The sequence below is a fragment of the Lissotriton vulgaris genome, chromosome 6, assembly GCF_964263255.1.
Source record: "Lissotriton vulgaris chromosome 6, aLisVul1.2, whole genome shotgun sequence".
Lineage (NCBI taxonomy): Eukaryota > Metazoa > Chordata > Amphibia > Caudata > Salamandridae > Lissotriton > Lissotriton vulgaris.
Genome location: NC_141694.1, coordinates 909,573,930 through 909,588,289, shown reverse-complemented (window position 1 = coordinate 909,588,289; position 14,360 = coordinate 909,573,930). Strand labels below are relative to the sequence as shown.

The 14,360-nt window shown below is 41.9% G+C and overlaps 1 protein-coding gene across 6 annotated transcripts in view; it reads left to right on the top strand.

Moving 5' to 3' along the window:
* Window positions 1–14,360, top strand: part of BIRC6 (baculoviral IAP repeat containing 6) — a 2,386,688-nt gene that overhangs the window by 1,346,694 nt on the left and 1,025,634 nt on the right. For all 6 annotated transcript variants that reach the window (XM_086926902.1, XM_086926900.1, XM_086926901.1 and 3 more), the window contains one exon: window positions 7,340–7,493. In XM_086926902.1, the coding sequence (XP_086783028.1) occupies window positions 7,340–7,493 (154 nt within the window). The remainder of the gene's footprint in view (window positions 1–7,339; window positions 7,494–14,360) is intronic.

The window sequence follows — 14,360 nt, the reverse complement described above, 5'->3', positions numbered from 1 at the left end:
GTAAGGTTCCCTCTGAGTTTAAAGAATCTACAATTATCAGTTTTGCCAAAAAAGATAAGAATCCAGAGGAGGTAAATTCTTATAGACCAATCAGTCTACTGAATTCGGACTATAAGGTTTTCATGAAAATCTGGGCCCAAAGATTTGTGGCTGCAGCACAGGAAGTAATCCATCAAGATCAGACAGGGTTTATAGCCGGTAGATCAATGGCAGCGAACACAGAATATTTGATACAGGCCTTGGATTTTTTTAATATTAATTCAACTTCTGCATGTATCTTAATGATCGATGCAGAAAAAGCATTTGATTTAGTTAACTGGTCAGCGTTATTTTTTTCCTTGGGTTGTTTTGGATTCCCGGCCCCGATTATTAGTATGTTACAGAACATTTATGAAGGGGCATCAGCTCAGGTTATAGTTAACACCAGGCAAGCAGGGAAGATTAAAATAAATCGCGGGACAAGGCAAGGGTGTCCTTTATCTCCCCTGCTTTTTACCTTTTTCATTGAACCGATGGTGATAAAAATAAGGAACAATGCAGCAATATTACCTCCTATTGGCGGAATGTCAAAGTTAAAATTATTTGCTGATGATATTGTTCTGTATTTAGCTCCGGAAAAAGAAAATATTTTACATCTCATGAAAGAGCTTAAGGATTACGAAAAGATTGGGGGATATAAAATCAATGAGAAGAAAATGGAAGTCCTTATTTTAAATTCCAATCTAGATTTTCTACCATTACACCTTCAGTCGCAAGCAGAAAAACGGGATCCAATAAGATATCTAGGAATTTACATGACTAGAGACTATCAAGATCTTTTTGGGTTGAATTATATTAAGATGAAGAACAAAATTAAGAACATGCTGGAACAATGGGATTCTTTGCCCTTGACTTTGATAGGTAGAGTTGCTCTGGTAAAGATGAACATACTTCCTTTGGTTTTATTTCTTTTTAGCAATATTCCAATAAAAGTCAACATGGCCTTTTTTAAGGAACTCGATTCTATGATGACTAGATTTATTTGGAATAAAAAAGTTTCAAGAGTTAAGCTCTCGGTGGTACAACTTACGGTGAATCAAGGTGGGCTGGCTCTTCCCCATTTTAAAACGGTGCGTTACTGTTACAACGCAACTTTTACGTCGTAATGCTGTTACAACGCAGCTTTTACAACGCAGGTTCCATTACAACGGATGTCATTACAACGCAGGATATTACATAGCAGATGGTATTACAACGCATACCATTACATCGTAAGTATTGGTAAGTATTTAATTTTTTTTTATTTTATTTAATTTTATTTAATTAATATTAATTATTAATAAATATATTTATTTATGTTTTTTAATATTATAAATTAAATATATTTATTTAGGTAATTTTTAAAATAAGTAGGAGTATAGGAGTATATGTTTTGGGGTACTGAGGTATATGTTTTGGGGTGTTTGGGTATTTTTAGGTTTTAGGGCAGGGTTTGGGTTTTGGGGTACAGGAGTGTTTTTAGGTTTCAGGGCAGGGGTTGGGTTTTGGGGTACAGGGGTGTTTTTAGGTTTCAGGGCAGGGTTTGGGTTTTGGGGTACAGGGGTGTTTTTAGGTTTTAGGGCAGGGTTTGGGTTTTGGGGTACAGGGGTGTTTTTAGGTTTTAGGGCAGGGTTTGGGTTTTGGGGTACAGGGGTGTTTTTAGGTTTTAGGGCAGGGTTTGGGTTTTGGGGTACAGGGGTGTTTTTAGGTTTTAGGGCAGGGTTTGGGTTTTGGGGTACAGGGGTGTTTTTAGGTTTCAGGGCAGGGTTTGGGTTTTGGGGTACAGGGGTGTTTTTAGGTTTCAGGGCAGGGTTTGGGTTTTGGGGTACAGGGGTGTTTTTAGGTTTTAGGGCAGGGTTTGGGTTTTGGGGTACAGGGGTGTTTTTAGGTTTCAGGGCAGGGTTTGGGTTTTGGGGTACAGGGGTGTTTTTAGGTTTTAGGGCAGGGTTTGGGTTTTGGGGTACAGGGGTGTTTTTAGGTTTTAGGGCAGGGTTTGGGTTTTGGGGTACAGGGGTGTTTTTAGGTTTTAGGGCAGGGTTTGGGTTTTGGGGTACAGGGGTGTTTTTAGGTTTTAGGGCTGGGTTTGGGTTTTGGGGTTCAGGGGTATTTTTAGGGTTTATTTTTTTTAAAGTACGACTTTAATTAAATTAAAATAATTAATTAAATTAAAATTAATTAAATTTATTAAATGAAATTAATTACAATTTTAAGATTAATACAATTATATTTATTAAATTAATTAAATTTAAATAATTACTATTATTAAATTTATTAAATTAAATTAATAAAATTATATTATTTTAATTAAATTACATTAATTCCTATTTAAAATTAAATTAAACTTATTTAAATAAAGATAAGATTAATACAATTATATTAATTTAATTTAATTAATTATATTTAATTAATTAATTTTATTATATTTATTAAATTAAATTAATAAAATTATATTAATTTAATTAAATTACATTAATTCCTATTTAAAATTAAATTAAACTTATTTAAATAAATTATATTAATTACATTTTTTAAATTATTTTAATTATATTAGTAAAATAAAATTAATAAAATTAACTTAATTTCATTTTTTAAAATAAATTATACTTACCTATACTTACGATGTAATGGTATGCGTTGTAATACCATCTGCTATGTAATATCCTGCGTTGTAATGACATCCGTTGTAATGGAACCTGCGTTGTAAAAGTTGCGATGTTACAGCATGCGTTGTAATATAACGCGTTGTAACATCATAGATCCTTTAAAACATACTATGAAGCAGCCCTCTTCGATATAGTGGCAGGACTACTAAGAACTAGACAGTCAAGAGACAATTTCTTTTTAGATAAAATGCTAGAGGAAGCAGGCTCTCAAATTTTTTTCTTTTTAAAAACTGCAAAGCTGCCCAAGAAAACAAGATACAAGACACTACTAGTGTACTCCTCAAGATTACGACTTTTATATAAAAAATGTGGCTCAGATGGTTCTAGTTTTTTAAAATTAATAGAGGTAAAATGGGACTTAAGATATCACATAATCATCTGCTACAATGGGAGTTAGCTGGGTTTCGTGAAATAAGACACTTATTTTCCCAACATAAGGTAATTAGCTGGCAATCAGTTGTAGATAGAGCATATCCTAGGCGGCTTATGTTTTTTGACTATTTACAACTGGTTTATCTGTTAAGAAAAGAGTTACGGGGGTCTGACACTTTACCCAATGCCTTGTTATCAGCTTTATATGGGGAAAAACATAAGGGTATAGGATACTGGTATAAAAGGCTACTCCCTCCAGGACCTCCTCAGGTAATTCTTAAACATCTAGATAAAATAAACCTTACGACACAGTGCGTTTTTTCAGAAAAAGACTGGGAAGTAATATGTCAGCTCGGACATAAAGCACTCCGGGCAGCTAATTATAAACGAATGTCCTTTCTCTCTCGCTGGATGGCGTATTACACCCCGGAGGCCTTGCAGGGAATATTCCCTGATTATGAGAATAAATGCTTTAGATGCAAAGCCAATGGTCAGGGTGCCTGGCACCATGTTTTTTTCTCCTGTCCAAAGCTAGAATCTTTTTGGAAGGGGATTTTTAACGACATGGAACTGGCAACTGGGAAAACACTGCTACCTGAAGCAGAAGTGGCCCTTTTTGGTATTTGTAAAGATAGGGATAGGTTGAATAGCTCAGAAGAAGCTTTTATTTTTATCTCTACGATTGTAGCACGGTCCATGATTTTTCAAAATTGGAAATCTGAGGTAATCCCATGTCAATTAAAATGGGTCAATAAAATGAAAAGAACATGTTCATTTGAGAGAGCTTATGCAGGTAGGGTGGGTGCGATCAAAAGATTTGAAAGGAATTGGAAATATTTTGAGAGGTTGGAATCTATAAAAGGAAATTGATATTGCACCATTGTCTTTTCATTAGCTGCTATTGCATTTTCGGCACTTTATTCGGATATTTTGCACTGTACTGCACTCGCACTTTATTAATTGAAATAGTAACTTTGCTACTTTATCTGATGGGTTTCGATATACTTGTATATGAAGAATCATTCAGTAACAACGATGTATATTCTAGCACTGTCACTTTAGAATTATATCTTGATTATATATGATGTTTCTGTATTTTAAATTAGTAGGGTTAAAGGAACTAGAGTAGAAACTCCAATGTTTTTTCTTCCTTAGCCCTCCTCGTATATTGTTAATTCTCCATGTTTTTGCACAAGCACTTTAATATTGCCACAGCATTTTTGCAGCTACAAATTAGTAGCTTATTTCGGTTAACTTTGTATGATTATGCTTTAGTACTTGAAAGAAGGGTACAATGTAACAGGAAATTTGACGAATTGGATTAACTGTTTTCCTTATTCCATTTTGCACTAGCATTTTAAGATTGACTTAATTTATTCATTATTTATAATGTTTATGCTTGGTTTGTCTCTTGTATACTGTATGAAAATTTTATCTAGAGTCGAAAAATCAAATGTACCAATATATACCTACTGTCTTGTTCAATAAATTTTTTTTTAAAAAAAAGCATTTTGTGGTTAGCTTTATTTCATTTTTAGTCATGGTAACATGGAGGTGAAATATTATACCTCTTTAGTACCAATTTAAGACCCAAATACATCAATAAGCAACTGCAAGATGACCAATCAACCTTTATGAAGGGTCTTCTACTGCTCTGCAACATGTCACCTGCCCCGTTTTAAGTCATTTTTGGTCCTTTTGAACTAGAATCACATTTTTTGTTAAAATCTGCAGATTGTGCAGCAGATGATGGGTTATGTAGCAAATGTGGTAAATCCATAGCAATGCAGAAAACGCTTCTGCCTCAGAAACGTATAATTCCAGTGGCCCTGGAATTAAGTGACTAATCAATTAACAGTTGGTAAGAGGATGTAGTGTAACCGCCATACTGGCCAACCTTGAAGCTTGGGAACAAGGTTTGAGTCTTGACGGGAGGCTCAAGCAGCCTGTGACTCTGTAATGCAACTAGTGCTCATGTAAAGTGCTCTGATACCTTCGGGTTGGGTACGCACTACATAAGTGCAACAAAAAAAGCCTTGTTTCTTCTTAACTGTTTGCACTACCACCCCACCCTTGCTTTCGAGCAGAGGTACCTCAAAAGAGCACTACCCATTCAGTGGCAGTTGTTGTTGTAAAAGGTGAATCCAGTGGGTAGCAGGGAGGAAGTCAGCAGGGCCCCATTCAGATGCAGAGCTCTGGTCCCATTCAGATGCAGAGCTCTGGTCCTCTTGACCCCTGGGACCTCAGAGTAATGGTCCAGGAAAAAGAGCAAAAGAGTGAGATTCATAAATATAGTCAACGAGATGGGCCAGAAGAGAAAGCACTGTGTGGGAACTTAATTTTTATGGTTGAAAGTGGCCATAGACCGCTTCTTCAGAGAGATACTCCAAGGAAGAGGACGATCTAAGGGAGCCTTTTTTGTAGATAAAAAAGGGCCATCCATTAGTGCAGCAGGTAATGCTGTCAGGTGTGTAAGTGGATACTGCTGCTCAATTATGGTCATCTTACAATTAAGTGGAGTGGGTTCCCATTTTCCTTGTTAATATCAGAGCCCAGGTTACCCTTTCTGCTTTTTAACACGAAGGTGCAGACAGAATCAGTGGTACTGCAGGTGCAGTGGCACCATGAGCCAGAGGTATGAGGAGCCAGGTAAACTTTAATTATGACTGTATACTATCTTTCCTTCTTTGCATTAGGGCCCACTATACACTTGTCAGTGTTAATTTGGGCCTCAGCGCAATAGCCCATAGGAGGGGAAAAATTAATGCAGTGGAGACACCTTTGTTTGGCCTCAGATGGCAGAGAATGGTGTGTGGCTAGATGGGAGTCCATGTTTTTAACAAACGGCAGAGGAGGCCGCCCTTTTTGCCAGGCAGTAGCTAACATTAGTGAAGCAGGTTCAGCCGCACTGGAGCCCAGGGGTCAAATGGGCTCACTTAAACACAATTAGGACTGTTTCACTTTAAAAAAGGTGCATGGGAGTTTATTTTCTAACATTAGGACCAAGGGCACCATTGCAGATAAAGGAAGACCACATGTGGGAGCTCTTTTTTTCTTGAAGGGCCTGGTTTAAGAATATAGTGATGGTCCGGCATAGTGGCGAAGCGGTATAAGAGTCAGAGGAGATAGCCTGCTACTCAGGACTGAAGTCATCATTTGTGCAGCAAGTATAGTTGCTTTGAGGTCCAGTAGTGCGAGGGGCTCTCAACACCTCAATTATAGGGGGCAGTATTTTGGGGTCAAGAACTATTTTTGTTTGATTCATTTGCTGTTTTTGAAGTCTCATAATTAATGTGGTTCATGAGCTATCGAAAAAGTACTCCTGAAATGATTTCATAATCCATGCCCCCTACGCTCAGCCCTTTCCCTCCCACTCACTCAATCCTTGCCATAAATTTTTGGAGGGGGGGCTTGACATTAAAACATTATGCTTAGGGGGGTTCAGAGCAAAAACGTTTGAAGACCTCTGCCCTATATGATCTTGTGGCAAACATTTCCATCTTAATCTCTATCGTGCTGATGACTGTACTCAGGGCTACATTTCTAGGGAATGTTTTTCAACAACAGTAATTGGTTTCCCACTCCTAATGTCACACCATATTTTTTTTTATCTTGACTCAATATTTATTGGACTTTTAAACCCCTTACTTATCATCCAAGTCCCTTCCTTTCGCAAGGGTTGTTTCATATGCTCATCAGTTATGGTGTTGAATCACCATTCAGTCCATTTCCCAAGCTTGCCATTGCAAAGCTTAAGGGCTTAATGACTCCTGCTGTTTTCACCTCTGTCTCTCCTTGTCCTCTGCCTCCTACACGATGTGCGCAACCAAGGTTACTCACCCTCATGCTGTTTTCCCTCTGCCTTCCTGCACTTTGGTCTACTGTTTCCCATTAGGACCCCAAACACAGCAGACCCATTTCATTAGGAGTTTGGCACCTCCTCCAGCAGCCTCTACCATCTTAGTTTTCTCATCAGGTCCTAGAGAATGACTGGTTATTTTCCTAATAGCTCTTCAAACCCATCAGCGATCAAGATAAAGAACTTTTACGAGCTCCACACCTTCTGTCTATTTGATAGTTCCAAATAAGAGTATATTCTGCTTGGCGTAGTTCCTACCTGGTTTGAAAGAGGCAACTCATTTGGAGCTTAACTGAAATGTGTATAATTTATTCTGTAACAAGTTCATATCAAATGTAGAATATTTTGCAATTTCAAGACTTTCAGTTTAGAAAAACTTCCTCTTTCAATTTTATTGTTTCTTCCTGTTTTTATTGTTTTGCTGAAGCCTATTAGCAGCACGTGGTATGATTACTGGGGTGCAGATTATGGCAACTACCATTTCACCTCTTACATTGGTGGTGTTGGAACACCAGTAGCAAAGCCACCAACAACAGCTGAAAAGAATGGCTCTCAGATGGTGACAGTATCTGTATCTCAAGGTAATTTATTGTTTGTCATTCTGAATCCCAGTACACTACATTGATTCTCTCTTGTGCTCATGCTTTAGGTGCGGTAATGGGCTTTTCAGGGTGATGATTTTATCACATTTTGTACATTGTTTAATGTGGCTGTGTAATTTAACTTCTCCCTAGCTACCTTCTTTCTAATCATGATTGTTTGTTGGTTTAGAATGATACCGAAGTACTGTGACCAATTGCATATAGGAAAACAATATTTGTTTCATTTTTCAAATGTGTCATAACACACTATACTTCCTCTGCTCAAGTGACTGCATTGAAAAGTGTATATCCTTGAACATATGGGGGGCATAGTAGCTGCTTACATATCTTTGTATCTCCAAAAATTGAAAAAGGGTTCCCTGGTGGGATAGCATTGACTGGTCAAAGTGTCAAAGTGTTTCCTTTTATGGCAGCATCTTTGTTTTGCAACTGCACAGCAGACCCAGACGTGTTCCTGCAGTGGCATTGTGAACTTTCTACTTGATGTAGGGCAATTTGTGCACTCCTCACTTAGTTTAGCTTTTTTGGGAAAGGGGTTGATATGATGGCTGGAGCTGCAGACGGTTTCTGATGAATACACCTAACCGCAGATTCCTCATCTTTAGAATATCCCCAGGTGCCAGAGCTAGGTAGTACCGTGCAGCTCTGTGTTGGCTTTGTTCACCTCAGAGTTGATGGAGCAGAGCCACATATAAGGACCACCCCTGTGCACTGACATTTCCTTTCTTTCTGTTTCTTTTTGTCTTTGGTTTGATGAGCTTTTCAAACTGAATTCCAGTGTGCAAGTGAGCGATGTCTTCTAAAACTACAAGCTTAAAAGCATACTGTGATTCTCGTAAACAGATGCCAGTGATGGAACCTCATAATGTCTCACTCAGGTATTTGGCTCGGCACGAGTCAAAGTGGAGTGAGAAAATGTACTGTCATGCACCGGATGGCTCTAATACTGCACAGAGGTATTGGAAGAAATCGCTTCGATATACTAAGCAAGTGGCTCCCTATGCTCCTAACATCCCATTAATGGGCCTCCCGATGCCGCTAGGGACAATTACAGCAAAACACATATCAAGATGGGTGGATGAGTGAGTAAGCACGGTGGGAATGTTATTTATGGATAATACGCTAATGACACACCATACATTTGTACAGGAACAGGGAGTACCAAATACATTATTTCTACTATATGCGAATATTGTACGGTATGTCCGAGCTACATGGGCCCTGGAAGGGGCAGAATCCCCGACACATGAATTGGTACACATGCACTACCTAATGGGTAATGGTAGTCATATGACTAGGTGGTTATATCGTGGAATACTCCGTGATAAATGGAATGCAGACTTAGGAAGAGAACTGACAGACAAAGAATGGGGACTTATACTAGAATACCAGCAAAAGGTTTTGAGAAACCCAAAATTCAAATTCATCCATCTCATGCAAACACACAGAGCCTCTTTGACTCCCCGTTTGATGTTTCCAGACACAGTTGACACATGTCATCGATGCAATGCAAATTGGTCATTTATAAAACTAACGCACTACTGGACAACAATACAAACTATATGAAATAAGGTTGCATCCGGGGGTGGAAGAGACCCACTGGAATATTGCATACTGGGGCTGAATCCTAGATGTAAGAAGGGAGGCCCTAAAAATAAATTTGCAAACCTGGCTATGATACTAACTAAAAGAATGATAATAATACTCTGGAAAGCAATGAAACCACCAGCAGTGCTAGATTGGTGCAATGATGTAGTTAGATGTGGTAAGGCTGAAAGCTCAGAGCTTCAACGAGAGGAACAAAGAGGACTACGGAAAAAACATATTTCGATGGAATGTAATGCTAGAGGAATTTATAGCAAAAGAAACGCAGACACTGTAACATAAAGGCTAATATACCTGTAACACGACCGATGGGAATGTCTTCTAAGATGAGATAAGGATGATATGTTATTATACAGTATGCTTGGAGTGTACCACTGAAAATGTGACTCAAACTTGGAAAGAAAAAGATATATGCAAGGATAAAACAGAGTCTGTGCTTGGGGACGGAAATAAGACAAGGAAGGGACTAAATTAATATGTTATTGTTGTGGGTCAGGAAGAGATGACTAGAATATCATAATAGTTATTCTACATTATAGAAACTGGACAATTGGAGCTCTAGCGGATAATATAAAGAATGAACAGAAACCAGATGTAAATTAGTAAGTTGTACTATTGATAAACCAGAATTTTTGATGTACCTGTATGATTATAATATAATTTTTCTGGATTAAAGACACTGAACCGGTATAATGTATGACACAATGTACGAAATGTTTATATTTAGAAAACTAATAAAATATGTTATAAAAAAAGAAATGCACCTGATGGCGATCTGTGGCTGTAAAACAAAACTGTACTTCGCTGAGCATCAAAAGAAGCCACACAAAACCCGTTCCCCCTCTCAATTTGAGGGCCTGGATGCACTCGCTCTCTCAAAGCCCATCCTATGAAAGGTCCTTTTTGCAGTTGAGGTCATTCGGGAAATCCGAGTTCAAACAAACAGAAACACGAGCGCACTCCAGTTGATCCAGATGCGCTTGAGATCTCCTGCAATGGCAACGCCGTACCATATCGAGACCTTCAAGGAAGAACTGCTGCATATTTTTGGCACTGTTCCAGGTCCCTCTGGCGTGCCTTAAGTCCCAAAGGATCCATTGGGGCCTCCAGTCAGGTTACTAGTAGCGGTTCAGTCCTCTGCATCATCTGAGCCTCTGTAGCCCACCTCGGTTTCTGCACCATCCATGGTGAAATATTCTGATCCTGCTCCAGGACTTTTAGTCAGTTTTTCTTCAAAGCCAGTCCTGATATCACCTGTAGGGGATCTTCTGCTGACTTCAGTGTCCAAGCCCGAGCCATATTTATTTTGACCCTGAACTTGATCACGCTCCAACTCCACTCTGGTGCACCTGGCTTCCTATAAAGTAAGTCAGACAAACTACTCCCACCACCATTGAGCCATGCTCATCTTTTGGTTTTAAATCTGACCCAAGCTTGCTACCACTGGGAGATGACAGTGGAGATGGTAGGAATGATATCCCCACCACATTATGTGGATGACAGTTTATATATGGTTTTACAAGAGGTGAGTGGGCATGCTGCTTCACCTTTTACAACTTTGATTCCCCCCCCTCTTTAGGCCACAAACGGAAAAGATTCCTTCTTTTGCTGAAGTCATCAGATGTGCTGCTGAGGACCTAAATTTACAACTTCCTTCTGTAGAAATTAAAACTGATGTACTTACTGAATTTCTACTACCTCAGCTGGTTTCTTTTGAGCCCTTACTACCATTTAACAATGCCCTAACTCATACTCTTATGGGCACTTGGACTAAACCTTGCTCTCATCCACCAGTGAGCAGGCAGGTGGGCAAACGCCACAGACCATCACCTTGCGTCTCTGATTACACCGCATCCTACTCCTGAGAGGTTGTTGAATGACGCTTCCTCCAGCAAAGTGAATACTGATTTGTTCTCCATAATCCTCCCTGAGTTGAAAAGGACGTTCTTTTCAGAAGAACCTTGCCTCCACGCCAGCCAAGACTCCAGGTTCCAGGGACACCCGCGCCAGAGGAAGGGGAGAAGCGCTGATATTAGGGTGATACATAGCATCACTCTCGCAACACTTGATGTTATTTTCAGAAGGACCTTGCCTCCACGCAACCCAGGAATCCAAGTCCCAGGGACACCCACGCCAAGAGCTGGCAGGAGAAGGGGGGGGAGCGCTGACATCAGGGCAGTACATAGCGTTGCATTCTCTCCCGCAACGCAGGACATTATTTTCAAAAGGACCATGCTTTCACACCAACCAGGATTCCAAGGCCCAGGGACACCCACGCCAGGAGGCGCCAGAGGTAGGGGAAGAGCATTGGCATCAGGGCGCTACATAGCGCCGTGCTCTCTCCTGCAATGTGGGACCCGCCTGGGCAAAGCCTGGAAGGGGGTGGGGGGACTGTTGGTGCCCATCAGTAACAAGATTAGGCCGGGCCGGGCACCACCCCTTGGCTTTCATCCTTGGTAACAGCTGTTGATCTTGATTCGCTTTTACTGCTTTTGGGACCTTGTTCAATGAAGAGAACTGATAAATAAGACCTGCTTTAAGTTGGGGAGGCAGTTATTTCTTCCCGTTAATTAAGAACAACGCATCTGGCCCTAGTGATCATGGGTGTAAGGAAACGGACCACGATGGGAGGTGCTCTTACTAGCCTCCTTGAAAATGTTCTAACGGGGGGCACTGGGAGCTTTAAACAATGAGATAATGCAATCTGAGGCAAAACTTGAGGCAACTATAAAAGTGGCCGCCATAATAACCGAGTTCACTGCCCCCGTTGCACTAGCAGAAGCATCTACAGGCTTACAGGTATATTCCTTAGGAGTTACTGACTCAAGGTCAGTACAACTCTATGGGAATGTGTCTCCCCTGTTCAGACTGATGCACCATTCCCAGGTTGCACCACAGTTCCCCCCTAAAAAGAAATCTAAACAAAAGGGCCCACAAGTGGGCCACTCCAAGTTCCCACGCCTTCAGGGGGCATTAAGACGGGAAACGATTAATGGGGGGGATGGGTAGTGACACAATAAGCATGTCCTCTGTGAATGAACAGGGAGATATGGAGTCTGTGGCAGCAAACTATAGAGATATTAAAGATTCACTGGATGCCATGGGACAGAGGATGTCCAACATGATATCTAATTCTCTGATCGATTGACCACTGTGGAGAATCTGTACAGTCTTGTAGCGGAGCCCAAGATCAGATTACGAAAGGGATTGTCAGTGTCAAAGCTGTAGCTAATCGAACTGGCATAGAGGTGAAGGGTGGTGAAGAGGCAGCTGGGAGACCTACGGAGGAGGTCACTAACTTAAGTTCAGAGACTCAGAAATTTTTATTGGCTGAAAATAACAACACAAATAATAACCATGCTTCTGATAGATACATATGCCGTGTGGATTCCTCACCTTGTGAATATCCCCCTTGCGTCAGCAACATCCGGAAATTTTTTTGTAGCCTCGCGCCGACGTGGACTCGGACGTCATAGAGACACGACATCGCTCGCGACTCCGCTGACGTCACCGACGCCTACAATAGGCCCACGCCGGCGTGATGACATCAGTTCCCTTTTTTCCGCGTCGTCGACGCTAACGGTTTAACGGGTTACTCTGTAGCTTCTAGTATCTTTATACTTTGTTTCCTCGATTCTCCATTCTCTGACCTTTTTGCTCAGTTGTCATGTCGACAAAGAAGACAGGGTTTAAACCTTGTAGAGAATGTGGGAAGATGATGTCCGTTACGGACCCTCACCAAGACTGCATATGGTTTCTGATAGATACATCTGCCGTGTGGATTCCTCACCTTGTGAATATCCCCCCTTGCGCCAGCAACATTCGGAAATTCTTTTTCGTAGCCTCGCGCCGACGTGGATAGGACGTCACAGAGACACGGCTCCGCTCGCGACTCCGCTGACGTCACCGACGCCTACAATAGGCCCACGCCGGCGTGATGACATCAGTTCCCTTTTTTCCGCGTCGTCGACGCTAACGGTTATCGGGAATCTCTGTAGCCTACTGGTACATTGTTGCCGTTTTGTTACTTAATTCTGCTTCTCTGTATCCTGTCTCTTCGAAGATGTCATCTAAGAAGACTGGCTTCAAGCCCTGCAGGGAGTGCGGTAAAATGATGTCCATTACCAACCCCCATGAAGACTGCATCTGGTGTTTAAGTTCTGACCATGATGTGGAGGATTGTTCTTCGTGTCGGAAGATGAATCCGAAGGCCCTGAGGGAGAGAGAAGCCAAACTTCTTGTTGCTAAGGTGAAGGCTGGAAAGGAGAAGTCGTCGAGGTCTCGTTCTCGAGGGGCGAGGTCGAAGTCCAGGGCGAGGTCGAGATCTGCTTCTCGAGAGAGGTCGTCTTCGAAGTCGGCGTCGGATCATGTTTCGAAGACGAAAAAGAAGCACAAGAAGAGGAGACATGAGTCCCGACGTCGGTCTGGTAAGGAGTCGGGCTCGAGGTCGAGGTCACCGAAGAAGGTACGTTCGAAGGTGGTTACCCTCGAAGTCTCTGAGCATGAAGGTGAGGCCTCGCCATCTGAGTCGCGTGGGCGGTCTCCATCTCCGGCTCCGAATGCTTCACCGGTCCCGAATCCGTCTCCGGCGCCGTCCCCGGCCCGAGAAGAGGAAGAGGCCCGGGAGAATGTGGATTCTGCGCCTGTCGATGAGCCGAATTCGATCCCTCCTCAGGACCGGCCTGATGTTTTTCAGCCGCCCTTTCCTGCTCCAGGCCAGGACCCTTCAGCGTTTCTTAACGCAATGTATGGTGTCTTCCCAAGGGCGTGGTACCCCTCTGGTGCACCTTCGGGTCCCATGGGTCCTTTGGCATTCAGCCTGGGAGTTCCTCACTCCTATCCTCCGGCTCCGTTTATGCCTTACATGCCGGCTCCGACGCCGCATTGGCAATTCCCGGCTCCGCCGAAGTCGTCGACGCCGATTCCGGCTTCGCCTGCTCCTGATCATCCTCGAGGGCATTCTTCTGTGCCGTCGGATTCGATGCTGGCCCCGAATCCGTCGAAGCCGCTGGTGGATCCGGCTGCGAGGCGTGTAAAGGAGAGGTCAAGAAGGGAAGCACAACGCCTTTTGGAGGAGCAGAGATACATGGACTAGCAGTCTGATGTTGAAGAAGGTGAACTAGAGGAGAGCTGTTTTGAGGAATTGGCTGATTCAGGGACCCTTGATTTCTCTCCAGAGTGGGAGTTGCCCTCAGGCTCAGGTGCTCCCTCTAAGGATATCCAGCCTTACCATCTGGTTAT